The sequence below is a fragment of the Ictidomys tridecemlineatus genome, chromosome X (assembly GCF_052094955.1).
Source record: "Ictidomys tridecemlineatus isolate mIctTri1 chromosome X, mIctTri1.hap1, whole genome shotgun sequence".
NCBI lineage: Eukaryota > Metazoa > Chordata > Mammalia > Rodentia > Sciuridae > Ictidomys > Ictidomys tridecemlineatus.
In genome coordinates this window covers 41,082,196-41,097,810 of record NC_135493.1, presented here as the reverse complement: position 1 = coordinate 41,097,810, position 15,615 = coordinate 41,082,196, and the positions used below count along the sequence as shown (strand labels likewise).

The following is a 15,615-nucleotide window of genomic DNA, read 5'->3' as shown; positions in this document are numbered from 1 at the left end:
ATGAGCACCTGGAACTCTTTGGAGAGTATGCACTATATAAATATAATAAAGCAATGAATGAATAAAACATTTCAATTTACATGAGTATAAGCTTTACTATTTCTAATACTATGAGGTCTATCCCTCACTCAGGATACCCTGAAGGATATATAGGTATATTCTGAGAGACATCAGATAGATCTCCCTACTGTAAAATACTTCTCCCTATAACTGAAAATCTTCAAGTTGGTGATATACATTTAAAATTGATGAATGTTGAAGATTTGTTTTTTTAATATTCCTAATTAAAAAGCAAATATCATAGTAGATGGGAAAGTGGGTAGGTAGATGGGTCTTGATTTAATCTCAGTTCCCTTTACATTAACCTACCACTCCTACCTAAAACAATTTTCCCATTCTGAATTTTCTGTGTCTTTGTTCATGCGTGCTGTTCTTCCAGAGGTAATGCTAAATTTAACCTAAATAATAAATGGAATATTACATATAGTTTCACAGTCTCTCATTTGATACCCAAATCCAAGTCTAATTGTTCTTTAAAAAATAATTCATTTTTTCAAATGTAAGAATATCAAGTTTATTATAGAAAATTTGAAAAAGGCAGGAAGATAGGAAGAAGAAAAAAATTATCAACCATAATCCTACCACCTAAAGAACAATACATGTTAACAGTATGGCCATGCTCATTCTTTAAACCTTAGTTTAGGTCCCATTTCTGGTGTGATGCTTTTCTTGAGCTCCCTTCCCCTATTTCTATGTTTTTACCACTAACTTGTATAAACCATATAATTCTGTGGATAATTAGGTAACTTGGTGTCTTGTTAGAACCTTAGTAGGCTGAAACCATGAGTACTTCATAATTCATCAAGAAACACCAGGTATGTTGGACCTAGTATTTACTGACTGACCAAAACAAGTATGAACCATTTCAGAAAGGATATAAAATAGGCCAAGTAAAAAAGCTTTCTGATCACCTAGCTTGGTGACTCTTGCTTTTCTGTTTCTGGAACCTTGAAAGTCTATTTAATTGGTTTCTCTGTCTACACCATAACTGAGTAAGCAGCAGACTGATTAAGATCCAGGATTTACTCAAAGATTCTCTACATATGGCATAAAGGAGACAGAGAGAGAGAGAAAGAAGTTTTTTGTGTGTGTGTTTGGGAGGAAGGGAAAAAGAGAAGAGAGGGAAGGCAAGAGAAGAATAGAGAAGTATAGGAAAGAGTATATACAGTACACAGGCTGAAAAGAAAAGAATATATATAGTCTGGTGCTCAATCCAGTATGTGATTTGCCTCCAGCACTGTGTACAGGATCCCATCCACTTGTTCTGAGTCATACCCGATCTCACGAAGCTCCAAGTGAGGGAGGACAGAAGTAAGAAGATAGCTGACGTGGATACGCAGTCGCGTAAGCTTTGCCAAAGCCCTGTATGATAGAGTGAGGGGGCAGGAGAAGAGATGACATGAAGTCATTAGCCAACATAATAAAATGAAGTCCCTTCAAAATGGGCCTACATTCTCAACAATTATGTTTCCATTAGCTAAAAAGAAAGAAGAAAGCACAATGCCACCAAACACATGGAAATTGGAGCTGAGGCTTTCTAAGAGTAATTATCCAATCCTTGGTGGCCTATGAATTAAGGCTTCCTCCCTTGTCTATGACCATTAACTGGGGGTCCTAAGAGATGCTTCCCATTAGCACTCACAAGCTCATAACTAAACCCTAGTAATTAACCTTTCTAGGTCATCTCCCTCTGGGGTCCGGTAGGAGACCTGAGCCTTCCGTAGCACTTCCAGGTGTGTCTCTGTCTCCTTCAATTTCTCTTGTAATTCTTGCTTTTCCTCTTTGGTTCTTTCTAGTTCAGCTTTCAGAATCTGGAATTCAGCTTGGCGATAACCCATGTGTTTCTTGCTCCAGTATAACCCTTCTGTCTCCTGGGTACTATAGGTCACCAATTCATGTTGAACTTTCTTGAATTCAGAATGCCAGTGATTCCTCTCCTGTTCCAGCTCCTCCACCTGAAGTCCAAGAAAAAAATTCAATGAGCCCACATACTACTGAAACCTTAATAGAGTGCCCAAAATTGTTCTTACTATCTTTACCCTGTGATTCCATTATACATATTCCTCTAATTAATTATAGAAATTTCTTTTCAACCCTAAAATATGGAAGGGAAGCCCATTAGGGCTCACTCAATCTGAAACATACCACAGAATGGTTCATTGACATATTTTGTTTAAAGGCCTCAGAACGTGAAACCATCAGAGCACCAACACCCCATACCCTTGATTACAATGAGCTCTAATTCCTAGTGGTAAGATGTTGCCCAAACCTTTTGCTGGAACAAATTTCTTTCAGCCAAAACACGTTCCAATTTTTCTGTGGTTCTTTTCAATTCTTCCAGTTCTCTCTGATTCTTCATCTTTGGTGTGTTACGACCTCCACTCTCCTCATAGCCTCTTCCTTTCTCCCCAATGGCTGCAGCAGAAGCCACAGAAGAATAAGGCACTGGGTTCCAGGATTCAACAGTTTTTCTTCTCTCAGCAAGCTCCTCTCTGTTAAAAGGGATTAGCTGAATGGGGGCCCCTGAATCTCTAACACCTTTTGCAACACCAACAACAGCTACAAAAGGTCCCTTGTTCACTTCTTCTTTGTTTATGTTTGTGCTACCTCTATTGGATTCTCCTCTATTGGATTCTTCTGCTACCAATCTTGGCATCTGATCTTCTAATTCTTCAGGAAGCAGGGACCCTTGGCGTTGGTCTTGGGCCCCTGGATATAGAACTGATGTTTCCCTATTCTGTCCTGTATTCTTGTTTGCTTCTGGGTATTCTGGGAAAAGGCATGGTGGTGTACTTCTCTCAGAACTTGATTTATCATGGCTGTTCTCCCCTTCTGCGTAGGCAACAGCTGCCTCTACCCTCCTATAAGATCCAGGCATGGAATAATCCAGAGGTGATGTTGGCATCTCATTCTGGAGCCTTCTTCGTTTTTCCACAGGTTCCTCACCTAGAATCCATTTGTACTTACTGCAAGAAGAGAAAATTTAATTGTAAGTGGTCACAATATATGTTAAGTATATTCTTATGCTATGGAGCCCCTCCTCAAATTTTCCATATTAAAACTGCCTTTAGATGTCACTCACCGATTCTTTCATAAGAGAAATATATCTGGTAAACTATGGTTAAATCATGAAACTATGGGTTAGCAGTTATATTCCCCTTTTCTTTATAAAATCACCAAGCCTCATGTATGTCATTAGAGTAACAACAACCAAAAAAAAAAAAAGAAAAAAGAAAACCAGACCAGTATAGCAACTTTATCTATAAGCCTCAATCCCTTCATTCATGCAACCAGTTGAGTTAGTAACTGGTTTTAAGGGAGAGGTGAAGTTGAAAGGTTTAAAAGGTTAGCATCTGAATAAAACAGGACTAGGATTAACTTGGTAAAAATTCTAAAAATTGATTTGAAACCAGCCTGACTTAGAAGTTCCCTAAATGCAAGTAAAGGAAGACAGACAAAAAATATACACACAAAATACCCTAACAGAAGAATGGACTTAAAAGGTCATAAAAATCTACTGGTATATGCAGAGAATAAAACAAGCTTGTTAATTTTAAAGTGCCATAAAACCTTCCAGTATCAAAGACTTATGCACATTTTTTATATTGTAATAGAACACTATACGATTGTTTTGCTAGCCAAGGGAATTGTGGCTATTGCCCATTATTCACTTGTAAAAGTTAATTAAAACACAAGGCACTAGTCAGAAACAAAGAAAGTGAATTATCCAGTTCTAGTCATTTCCCCACTGTGACAAAAAACTCCCCTTGGTCAGGCACAAACAGGCACTCCCTTAGTTTTTCAGAGAAGCCCAGGATGACAGCCTCAAATCGCTTTTCATTTTTGGCTGCCATAAGCACTATTGGTTGAAGCAAAACAACTGGTGCTAGAGAAATCCACAGGCAATTTTATATCATTCAGCAGGATGGGAACTCCACTGTCGTCCTTATAATTATCCTCTTTCCAATAAACAAAAAAATTCAAGGTAAAATCAACTTTTAATTTTTTGGTACCAGGAATTGAACTCAGGGGCACTCAACCACTGAGTCATCCCCAGCCCTATTTTGTATTTTATTTAGAGACAGGGTCTCACTGAGTTGCTTAGCACCTCGCTGTTGCTGAGGCTGGCTTTAAACTTGCGATCCTCCTGTCTCAGCCTCCCAAGCCACTGGGATTACAGGAGTGTGCCACTGCACCTGGCCTTCAACTTTCAAACTTCTACTGAGAAAGAATCAGGCATATTATTTGCCACATCATAGTACTTCAAGGTTGCCCACATATCTGTAATTTCTTAGAACATCTGTAAGACATCCTAAACCTTAGCTTTTTTTTGATGCCCTGTATGTTCTTCAGATAAAAACTGGCTTGCCATCTCAATAGGCCTGTGTTGGCCTTAAAGGAAGAGCAAAAGAATTTAAGGGCTATGTAAGAACAAATGCACCCATATTTAAATATGTATAAGGGCTACTAGAGATGGTCCATTTAGCTCTGGTACTGAGTAAGACAATAAAACAATCAGTTGGCATGAAAGAAGGAAATGCATATATAATAGCAGATAGCATTAAGTTTTATGAAAAGCAATAAAAGTCATATTATTTGCCTTATCTTCATTTTTCCACCTTTAAGGGTTCTGTCCTTAACTATTGTTTCTTCTGACCCTGTATTCCTTCTTGGTAACTCCATACAACCTCTGAGCTATAACTTCTACCTTCTCTCAAGTTTTGAGATCTAGTATTGGATTTTCAACTACCCATCCCATTTTTTTTCCTGGATGTTCCATAGGTATCTTAGTATATATAAAATTGACTTTTCATGTTTACCTTCAAATCTGCTCCTTCTCCTGTTTCCTATTTGTGTTACCACCATCAGATCGTAATTTTTACAGAATTTTATAGTTATTTATTTATTTATTTTAAAGAGAGAGAGAGAGAGAGAGAGAGAGAGAGAGAGAGAGAGAGAGAGAATTTTTCAACATTTATTTTTTAGTTTTCAGCGGACACAACATCTTTGTTTGTATGTGGTGCTGAGGATCAAACCCGGGCTGCATGCATGCCAAGCCAGTGCACCACCACTTGAGCCTCATCCCCAGCCCCTTTATAGTCATTTATAAACTATCAAACTCTTATTGTTTCTCCTGGTCTATTGCAATAACTTCCTCTGGTCTCTGATTTCCCTTTCTTTCACTTCTAGATCACCTACTGCCATGTTAATCTTCCTAAAGCATTGCTCTGATTATGCCACCTCTCTATTTAAAACCCTTATTTTTGGCTTTCTACAACATAAATGCTCTAATGTCTTAGCTTGGAATTGGCCTCTGTGACAAATAATAGGAAACATTATTCAGCACTTTGTGCCAGAATATACATGTTCAACATGTATATTCTCATCTAAATCATCTCCCAATAACCTTGAGGTAAATGGTATTACTATCTCAAATTGTTTTTTTTTAAGCAAATGCATTGGAAGAGGTCAAATAATTTTCTGAAGTTAGCTAGTAAGTAATAGAGCTAGAACACAATTTGGCCCTAACTTCATCTCCCATTACCCGCTTTACAAACACCAGCCAAAATGAAAGCCCTGGTTTTACTTATGCTGCTCCTTTTTTTTTTTAAAAAAAAAAAAAAAGAGAGAGAATGAGAGAGAGAGAGAATTTTTTTAATATTTATTTTTTAGTTATTGGCAGACACAACATCTTTGTTTGTATGTGGTGCTGAGGATCGAACCTGGGGCGCACGCATGCCAGGCGTGGGCGCTACCGCTTGAGCCACATCCCCAGCCCAAGCTGCTCCTTTTGATAAGAATGCCTTTGTCCTTCCTAACACTGCATATCTAAAAGCAGTTCAAATGCTACTTCTGAATTCCTATAAAACCTTTTAGTGCTCTCTTATAATATGTATTGATCACTGTATAATGTGTATGTGTGCATGTATGTATGTCTTAGGTACCCTACTAAAATATCAAAGCATAACACCCTTAGACTAAGGGAAATTAACAAAGTATGCCAGACAGACAAGGGGAAAAAAACATTTCATGTAAGTGGCCAACAAGAAAGAATTGTTACATAAATGAAAGAAAAATAATTGGATTTTACTTATTTCTTCTATACTTGTCTGGAAAGTCTGGCTCTTCCCTCTAAGAATTGATTCTCATTCTAGACTTATATTCACTCATTTAGGAAAGATAAATTAGGGGTTTTATATGCTAGGAATTCTTCTCCAACTGTGTGGTTTCTTCTCATTTTATTTCTTATTTTTGTCATATTCAACAATGTCACTTTATATATACATTTTAGTAATTTACTCTTTGAAGTATTTTACATTTTTTGACAAAAATATACATATACTATGCTTCTATTCCTTTAAAATGTTTTCTGAGAGGTTTCTATATTTGAGCACTATCATTTTAGAATTTCACTAACCAAGAGAGAGAGGCTAAATTCAAATTAGGATACTTTATTTTTAAAATTCACTCATTCCACATTTTCTACTATGCTTAAGGCACAATGATAGTTAAGAATAAGGACCAAAAACATGTCTCCTTTATAGTGCATATACTTACACTCAAGATTAAACATTTTTAACCTCTTTATTGAGATATAAAGGCCATAAATCCACCCATTTAAAGTGTACAATTCAATGGCTTTAGTATATTCAGAGTTGTGTAATCTAAGTTTAGAAAATTTATATCATCCCAAGAGAAACCTCCATGCATTAGTAGTCACTCTCCATACTTCCACCTACTTCTCAGCAACCACTAATCTAATTTCAGTCTCTATAAATCTGGAATAGCAAACTGATTCTAGGCACTTCATATAAATATTGTTTTGAGATTGGGTATTACTATATTGCCCAGGTTGGCCTTGAAATTGTGAGCTCAACTGATCCTACTATATCAGCTTCCCAAGTAGGAGACTACGCATATGCATCACCATACCCAGCTTCTTGTGGTCTTTGGTTCATTTTTATTTTCAGTTTTTTTTATAATGCTGGAATTCAAACCTAGGGCCTTGCATGTTAGGCAAACACTCATACTGAGCTACATCTCCAGCCTCTTTTATGGTTTTTGCAATTGTCTTCTTTCACTCAGTGTTTTCAAGGTTCATATATGTTGCAGCTAGTATCAATATTTCATTGCTGCTATGTTGTGGATAACGTTTGAGTGGGTCTCCTAAAGGTACACATGCTGAAATTTAATCTCCACTGTGAGATATTTAGAGGATGAAAACATAATTCAACTATAGTATTTAGAGGTAGAATTTTAGGGAGCTGGTTAGGATTAGAAAAGATAATTAGGGCCCTTAAGCCCCCAGGATTAAATACAAGTGGCTATTCAAGAGAGAGATATCAGAGGATACAGATGTAGACAGACATGGGCACTAACCTGTCTCTTGGCATGTGAGGGCTTATAACACCTCAGGACTCTGTCAGAAAGATGGCCTTTACTAGAGCTAGTGTCATACTATTTCAATTTACAGCCTCTAGAACTGAGTTAAATAAATCAATTTTCTTTATAAAGTTACCCAGCCTCAGGTGTTTCATTCATATAATAACCAAAAAACTATTATAATTCTTTTTATGGCTGAGTGATATTCTATTGTTTGGATATTAATCAATTCATCAGTTGATAGACATTTAAATGGCTTCCTTTTTTTTTTTGGGTACTGGGGACTGAACCCAGGTGAGGGTCTCATGGTAGAAAGTGGAGGAGCAAGCAGGCAAGGGCAAAGAGATTACATGGGTAAGAGCTATATCCCCAGTCCTATTTAAAAATATATATTTATTTTTTAGTTATAGGTGGGGACAATATTTTATTATTTTTTTTCTATGTCGTGCTGAGGATTGAATCCAGTGTCTCACACATGCTAGGTGAATGCTCTACCACTGAGCCACAGCCCCAGCCCACATGCCCAGTCCTTTTTATTATTATTTTTTTTAAATTTTGAGACATGGTCTCACCAAATTTCCCAGGTTGGCCTTGAACTTCTGATCTTTCTGGCTCAACTTCCAACAGGGTCTCACTGAGTTTCACAGTGCCTCACTTCTTCTGAGGCTGGTTTTGAACTCATGATCCTCTTGCCTCAGCCTCCCAAGCCATTCAGATTATAGGCGTGAGCCACTTTAGCCAGCTTAGCTTTTTGTTTTCTATGTGTCATGTCTTCTTTGTTCTTCTGATCCTCCTTTATTGGTTCTCTTTTTATATTTTATGGATGTTTTCTACTATAATATTTATAAATCCAACAATAGTATATTATTATTATTTTAGACAATGCTATATTTTTTGGAGAAAACCCAAAGAAGTAAGCAGAGCAAGTATATATTTATAGATTTTTTTTGTATTAGCCTTTTTTTTTCAGGTTCTAGGAATTAAACCCAGGAATGTTCTGTCATGAGCTATATTCCCAGCCATTTTTATTTCATTTCATTTTTATTTTGAGACAAGGTCTTGCTAAATTGCTGTGCTGGGCTTTATCTTACAATCCTCTTGCCTCGGTCTCCCATGTTGCTGAGATTACAGGCATGTGTCCCACACCTGGCTGTACCAGCATTTTTATTTATCACTTTTTTGTTCTTTGATTTCTGACTATGGATCTGAATTAATATTTTATATTATTTTCTTATTCCAGTACAGCTTTGTTCCCATCCAACTCCTTCATACTGTCATGGTTAATTTGTATGCCTTATAAGCCCAATTACAAAATGATACCTGCAATTATATAAAAATATGTATTGTTTAATGTAGTTATTCTTTAAACTAGTTAAGAATAGAAAGAGGAGAAATATGCCATTATAATGCCCTTTATAATTAATAATTTATAAATAACTTTTTTAAAAAAGTTACCTTTACCAGTACTCTTTGCTTTTTCACATGAATTCAGATTACAGTCTGGCATCAGTTTGCTTTCACCTTGGATAACTTCCTTTAGTATTTCTAATAAGAAAAGTCTTCTAGCAACAAATTTCTTTCAGTTTTTGTTTACCTTGGACTACATTTATTTTACCTTCATTTCCTAATGCAAATTTTACTGGAATAAAAATTCTTGGTTGACAAGTCTTTATTTTTTTAGTACTTGAATATGTCATCTTTCTTAATCTGTTTTTTGTTGTTATAACAGAATACCTGAGGTTGGATGACTTATAAATAAAAGGTTTATTTTTGTTCACAGTTCTGAAGGTTGCCAAGTGGTGGCCACATTTGGCTAGCTTCTGGGGAGGGTCTCATGATAAAAAGTGGAAGAGCAAGCAGGCAACGGCAAAGAGATTACATGGGTAAGATAGAAAGCAAGAAAAAACTTGAGGAAGCTGAACTCACTTTATAAATATCCACTTTGGTGGCAACCAAACCATTCTCAAAAGAACTACATTAGGGCTGGGGCTGTAGCTCAATCTTGCCTAGCATGTGTGAGGCACTGGGTTCAATCTTTTAGCACCACATAAAAATAAGCAAATAAAATAAAGGTATTCTGTCCATCTACAACTACAAAAAATATTTTTAAAAACCCATTAAGTTGTAAGAATTATATATTTTAAAAAAGAGAACTACATTAATCCCTTCATGAGTGCATTAACCCCATAACCACAAATATCTCTTAAAGGCTCCCAACCTCTCAATACCGTTACATTGGCAATTAAATATCAACATGAGTTTAGATGGACAATTTCCAAACTATAGCAGCAACTCACTGCTTTCTCTCCATTGTTTCTGATGAGAAGTCAGCTCTTATTAAGGTTCTCTTGTATATGATGAATCATTTCATCTTTCTACTTTAGAGATTGTTTTTGCCTTTGCCTTTCAATATACTCACTATGATGTGTCTACCTGTTAATCTCTTTGCACTTATCCTAGTTCAAATTTGTTGACCTTGTATGTTATAGGTTAATGCTATTCATAAAATTTTGGGAATTTTCAGCACTTTTGAAATGTTTTTCTACTTCTTTCCTTTTCTCTTTGAACTATTATGCACCTTTGATGCACATTTCTCTGAAGCTTTCTTCATTTTTTTCCTCTGTGTTCTTTAGGTTGCATAGTTTATAACTGATCTCTTTAAACGTATTGATTCTGTCTTCTTCCTACTCTAATGTACTTTGGAGAATTTTTCATTTCAGTTATTGTACTTTCCATTTCCATGTCCAGATTTTCATTTGGTTCTTTAAAAATAATTTCTGCCCCTTTACTGATATTATTTGATGAGACACTGCCATTATACCCTCATTGTTTAGATACTGTCTCCCTTAGATCTTTGAACATATTTTAATGGCTGCTTTGAAGTGTTTGTCTGCTAAATTCAACATCTGGGTCTCTTCAAGAGCAGTTTTTATTGCCTACTTTTCTTCCTATGTTCAGGTTATACTTTCCTGTTTCTTTGCATGTTTCATAAGTTTTGTTGATAACGGGACATTTTAGATAATATGTCATAGCAATTGTGGACTCTGATTCCTCCCTCCCACGGGGATTTCCATTGTTGCTGTTTGCCTGGTTTTTAATTTGGTAACTTGGTAGAACTGACTCCAAGAATTCTATCCCTTCAGTATAAAACCTCTGATATCCTTGATTTTATTCTTTAAAAAATACATTTATTTATTTCTATGTGGTGCTGAGGATCGAACCCAGCACCTCATATATGCTAGGCAAGTGCTCTACCACTGAGCCCCAGCCCCAGCACCTTGGTTTTATTCTTTTATCTGGAAATCTAGGGTTCATCCCTGGTCCTGCATAGGCTACTTATTGATCAAATGCTGTGTTTTTGTCCCCTTAACCAGTTAGATTTTTACCCTTTGCTATTGAATATGTGTGTGACTTGGAAGCTGCTATCAAAGTTCAATGAGTTCATGTTTCTGCACCACATTCACACAGATCCTTGTTCAGTCACACCTGAGAGAATATCGCCTTGAGCATATATAGTCTTTCAGGTTACCAGGGATGTATGTGATTTTATTTTTAAGCTTGGCTTCCTAGAAGTTGCCTCTGGGTCAGAGTTATTATTTTAATCATTGGTTGGTCCCAGGTAGTACTTAAGCCCCTATGCCAGTGAGGTTGTTTGATCTGTACACAGCTTGGGGACTAGTTTCAAGTCCACCTTATGTCCTGCTCTGATTGCTATCTTAGTGGATGCCAACTTGTGCTTATGAACAGCTTTCCTGACATATAGGATTGACTATGATCCCAGGAGAGCTCTTCTTGACTATCTTTCCCTGATTTTCTGTTACCTATTTTCTGATTATTTGGCCACTTTTTGGTTTTAATTTGTATCATGGACTTATGTGTGCCTACTTAATTGTTCTGAACCATGGTTTTTCAGTTTTGACAATGCCCTTAGGCACTGTCATAAAATTACAAAGTCAAATCCTTTAGGTAGAATTGTGGAGTTCATCCTGAAGGCCTGTCTCTCTTTAAGCAGAACCCCTGCAACACTATATAAAAGCTTGAGGTAGGCAGTGGCTTTTCCAGAGTGAAATTCCTTCTTTATGAATGGGCATTGGGTGGTGTTTTTGCTAGCTCTTAACAGTATGAACCTCTGATCAAAGAGCAAGCTTGTGCTTGAGCTGTGAGGGGCCTAATATCATCCTTTTGTTCCCCTGTGACTGTCTCCACCCTACCAATGGGGGCTAAGTGAGGAAGAAAAAGCTGAGTGGGAAAAGAAAGGTTAGTACTTCTGGGTCTACTTGTAATAGAGATTTTATAATACAGAACTGAGGAAGATGAAAAAAGTAAGAGGCCTGCCCCTTCCAGTTTAAACCATAGATTTAAACAGGGAGCTAAGGGAAGAGGGAGTCCCCATCTTTTATATCACACCCACCTGGATTAAAGCTCCCTTGAGTAGTTTCCATAAAGCTGGACTTGAAGGGGTTGGGGATGGGAGCAGATCGTGGTTCAAATGCCATTGAATCTTGCTGTTCTTCCTGAGATTTAGTAGATTTTCTTGAATTAACATTTCTCTATTTGCTGTGTACCCCTGAACAATTTCCAGGAACTCTGAATTTTTGAAATAATTTTTACAAGTTAAAAAGCTATTTGTTGGTGAGAGGATTCATTGTGCTCCTTACATCTCCATTCTAGAAGTTGTTCTCCCAGATTATATTTTATATGGCCTTTGAATCTTATTCATTTGACAAATTGTTCTTCTATTTATTTTTACGCCTTGTTATTTTTTCAAATATTTCTTTAAACATATTAGAATGCCTTTCCTCCTCTCCCTCCACCATTAATTGCAGTATAACTGAGATACTTTTTGGTTATCCTTTAAAAATAAGAGCTAAATTTTGGTTATCCTTTAAAAATATAAACTAAATTAGTTTTGACATAGTTTACCCAAAATGACTACATAAGTTACAGCCATTAATTCTTGTCCTGTATATAAATGTAGGGACAAAAACTATTTTAGACATTAGTTTGTACCACTCATAATGAAACTAGCATGTATTAGGAATATTTACATATAAAACTTACTACTGTAAGCTCCTTCATCTTGGATCCCATCATTATCCTAGAACAATTCCTTTCATATAGATAACACTCAAATATATGAAGAATGAATAAACAGGAAGGGATTACTTCTTTTAACAGAAATAAACTGTCATCCACCAAAAGATTATGCTGGCTGGCATACTAGCTGAACCTATTCCTTATTGCAGATCCTCTCCTTCTTTTGTTAGATTTTTGAGACTCATGAAGTTATTTGCAATTATACCTCTAGAGACCCTACTAACATATCCCATTACAACTTCTTAAAGTTCTCTTGGACAGTGTAGGCTTTATTTTTATCTAGAGTGAGTAAGCTAAACTACATGACTCAAGAACTCATCAATTTTAGGTTCTGATAACAAAGATGACCTTTGTAACTCTTGATTAAATCTATTATCCCCTGGACAGTGTTATATCAGAAACCCTGTGTATTTTATTAAACTTGTGAGAGCTTCCATTTCCCCCCTAAAATGGCAGACTCTCCCTCAATTTTTTGAGACAGGGTCTCCCTATATTGTCTAGGCATCTCGAAATCCTGGCTCAAGAAATCCTCCTACCTCAGTGTGCCAAGCAGCTGAGACTATTAGAGCATGTCCCTGTGCCTGGCTCCCCAGTCAATTTAAATCTCCCTACACATGTAGCTTGAAATGGCACAATTATCATTAACTAACCTTATATAACGCCTATATTAGGGGAATCAGGTATCACGTATCTCTTTCTTACAGCACACACACACACACACACACATACGGTATATATCTCATTCTATAAAAATTCATACAAAAATCCCAATAAAAACTGATTAAGTATGCCACCCAATGGATGTACTAGAGTACTACACTCATAAAATATATAATACAGTGCATACTTTGCATTTGTAATCTCTTGAAGTTACAAAAACTGCTATAGTTACAAAAGAGATAATGAGAAAAAAAGAAGTGACCATAGTAGGGAAAGAATTCAAAAGTAATGATGGGTATCTCCAGAAGACCAAGATGGGAATGTAAAAATGTGCTTCAAAAACACATAGTACTTTTGTACATCTCTCCAAACCTATAATGGGAGTTGAGAAGTATAGAGGGAAGAGGGAATAATTATGTTCTGAAACTAAAGCTGGATTGTATTATTTACTTCCTTGCTACAAAATTCAGTCTTAGAAATTGTTCCTCCAGTATCACTCAGATTTAACCATTACTTATTGAGAACCTACTTATAGTAGGTTCCAAGGCACTGTTTAGATTTTTATTCATATAGATTCTCATCTAAATTTTTTAAAAGAGTTTTATTATTATCATTGTTTTTATTATTATTTTGTTTTTGTGGTTCTGGGTATCAAATCCAGGGCCTTGAACATGCTAGGCACTTGCCACACCATCAGCCCAGGTGTTTTATTATTTTTAAATACTGATGTCCATAAATTACTCCAAAATAAGGTACATACTCAATAAATGAAATAAAAAGTGTTTTATTAGTTTTGCTCCTAAAAGTTTATTTTCTCTTGAGACTGTTTGCCCCTGTTCAGGGGGTCTTGAGTTTCCTCCATTATCTATAGGGTTGAGTTTGGAAGAATCACTGATAGGGGACTTGCCCACCTGTATACTTGTACATATTTTTATCTAGATGAGAGGCTGAAAAGACCTACCCAAGAAGCAATGAATAGGGAAAGAATCAGTAACATTGGTGGAAAAAAAAATCACAAACCAGAATTCATCACACCCTTTGATATATTCTATTGTCTCTATTCCAATATGTTAAAAAGATACCTGAACTGAAAAGGATCAATAACAAGTAAACATCCATTATATAAAAGTCATATTACTGATGACTATAGAAGAGTCTACTATCAGAGAGCAACTTGGTGTCTGCCCTATGACTTGGCTCTATGAGAGTGAGAAGCACAGAAGAGAGGAGAAAGCAAGGAGTCATAATTAGGAGTACGAGTTCATTCTTGCAGCAATATGGGGACATTCATATCCTTTAGTGTTTCAAATATTCCTAATATTTAAGAAAATTAATAGTTATGCTCCTTCCTATTATAAGAACTAATAAAATAACTTGAAGATGAACAAGGCCCAAGACGTAACTTTTACTAATGAACCCCCAAAGGACTTCAGTATCCAAAAACATACGGAAAGGAACAATGTTTATGTGATATTATCCTATTTTTATAGCACTTAATGCTTTTGAAAGATTTATGTCCATATTTTTCACTTGCATGATTCCCAACATAATATGGACACATAATACATAAAAAAGCATCAGCAAATGATCACCTTGAAAGTATGTAGAGTTGATCTGGCAGTTGTAAGGTAGAAAAATTGGGGGTGTATGAAAGACATTTCCATCAACCCAAAATTGTGTTTCTTCTTATTAATTCTATACAAGGATTTATGAAAAACATTGATACAGTAAGACATACCAACTTATAGGAAAACAGACCCTGAGGATTACTATTGACAATATAGTATGTGTATTAGTCACCTGGAAAACTGAAAGACACTGGAATCCAGAGGTTTAAGTTGAAGAGAAGGTGATCTGCTTTCTTCTCCAACAGATGGAAGCAGGGTAGGACTATCAATTCTCTCATATTCGATTGTCTTGTCATTCAGTCCAGCCATATCTTGAACAGAAGGAATCTTTGGTGGATTACTGAATGCCTAGCAAAGAAAGAAATGATTCATAAAAATCCCAAATTAAAACCAAGCTTTAAAGATGAGTCAATCCTTCTGATGCTAGGAAAGAACGCTTGGCCAAATAAAAAGAAACTGTTTCCTACACAAAATAAACAGCGCGCAGAAATGTACACTAGAACAATGAACCCAGGCACATTCAGTTATTAACCTTATCAGCTAGACACCAACAGACCTCCCCCAAATTAGTTACTGGCTCCTAGAATTATCCTACCCACAACATAAATCAAGGCCCCTAATCACTGTCTATTTCTATCTTGTGACCCAGTTGAAGGCTGGGTTTTCATTCTTCTGATATCTGTGATGAGAGTAGGAGTGGAGGGAAAAAGCATTGCAGCAAGTGTCTGTGCTGGTTTGGGAGAAATGCATGCAGGAGATGACACATGTTCACAGTGCACACACACAG

The 15,615-nt window shown here is 36.3% G+C and overlaps 1 protein-coding gene across 1 annotated transcript in view; it reads right to left on the bottom strand.

The window, feature by feature from the left end:
* Positions 1-1,280: 1,280 nt before the first annotated feature.
* Morc4 (MORC family CW-type zinc finger 4) overlaps positions 1,281-15,615 on the bottom strand; it is a 51,803-nt gene continuing 37,468 nt past the window's right edge. The window contains exons 14-16 of the mRNA XM_078034437.1: positions 15,001-15,176; positions 2,330-3,026; positions 1,281-2,015 (exon numbers count right to left, since the gene is read on the bottom strand). Of these exons, the coding sequence (XP_077890563.1) occupies positions 1,713-2,015; positions 2,330-3,026; positions 15,001-15,176 (1,176 nt within the window). The 3' untranslated portion in view covers positions 1,281-1,712. The remainder of the gene's footprint in view (positions 2,016-2,329; positions 3,027-15,000; positions 15,177-15,615) is intronic.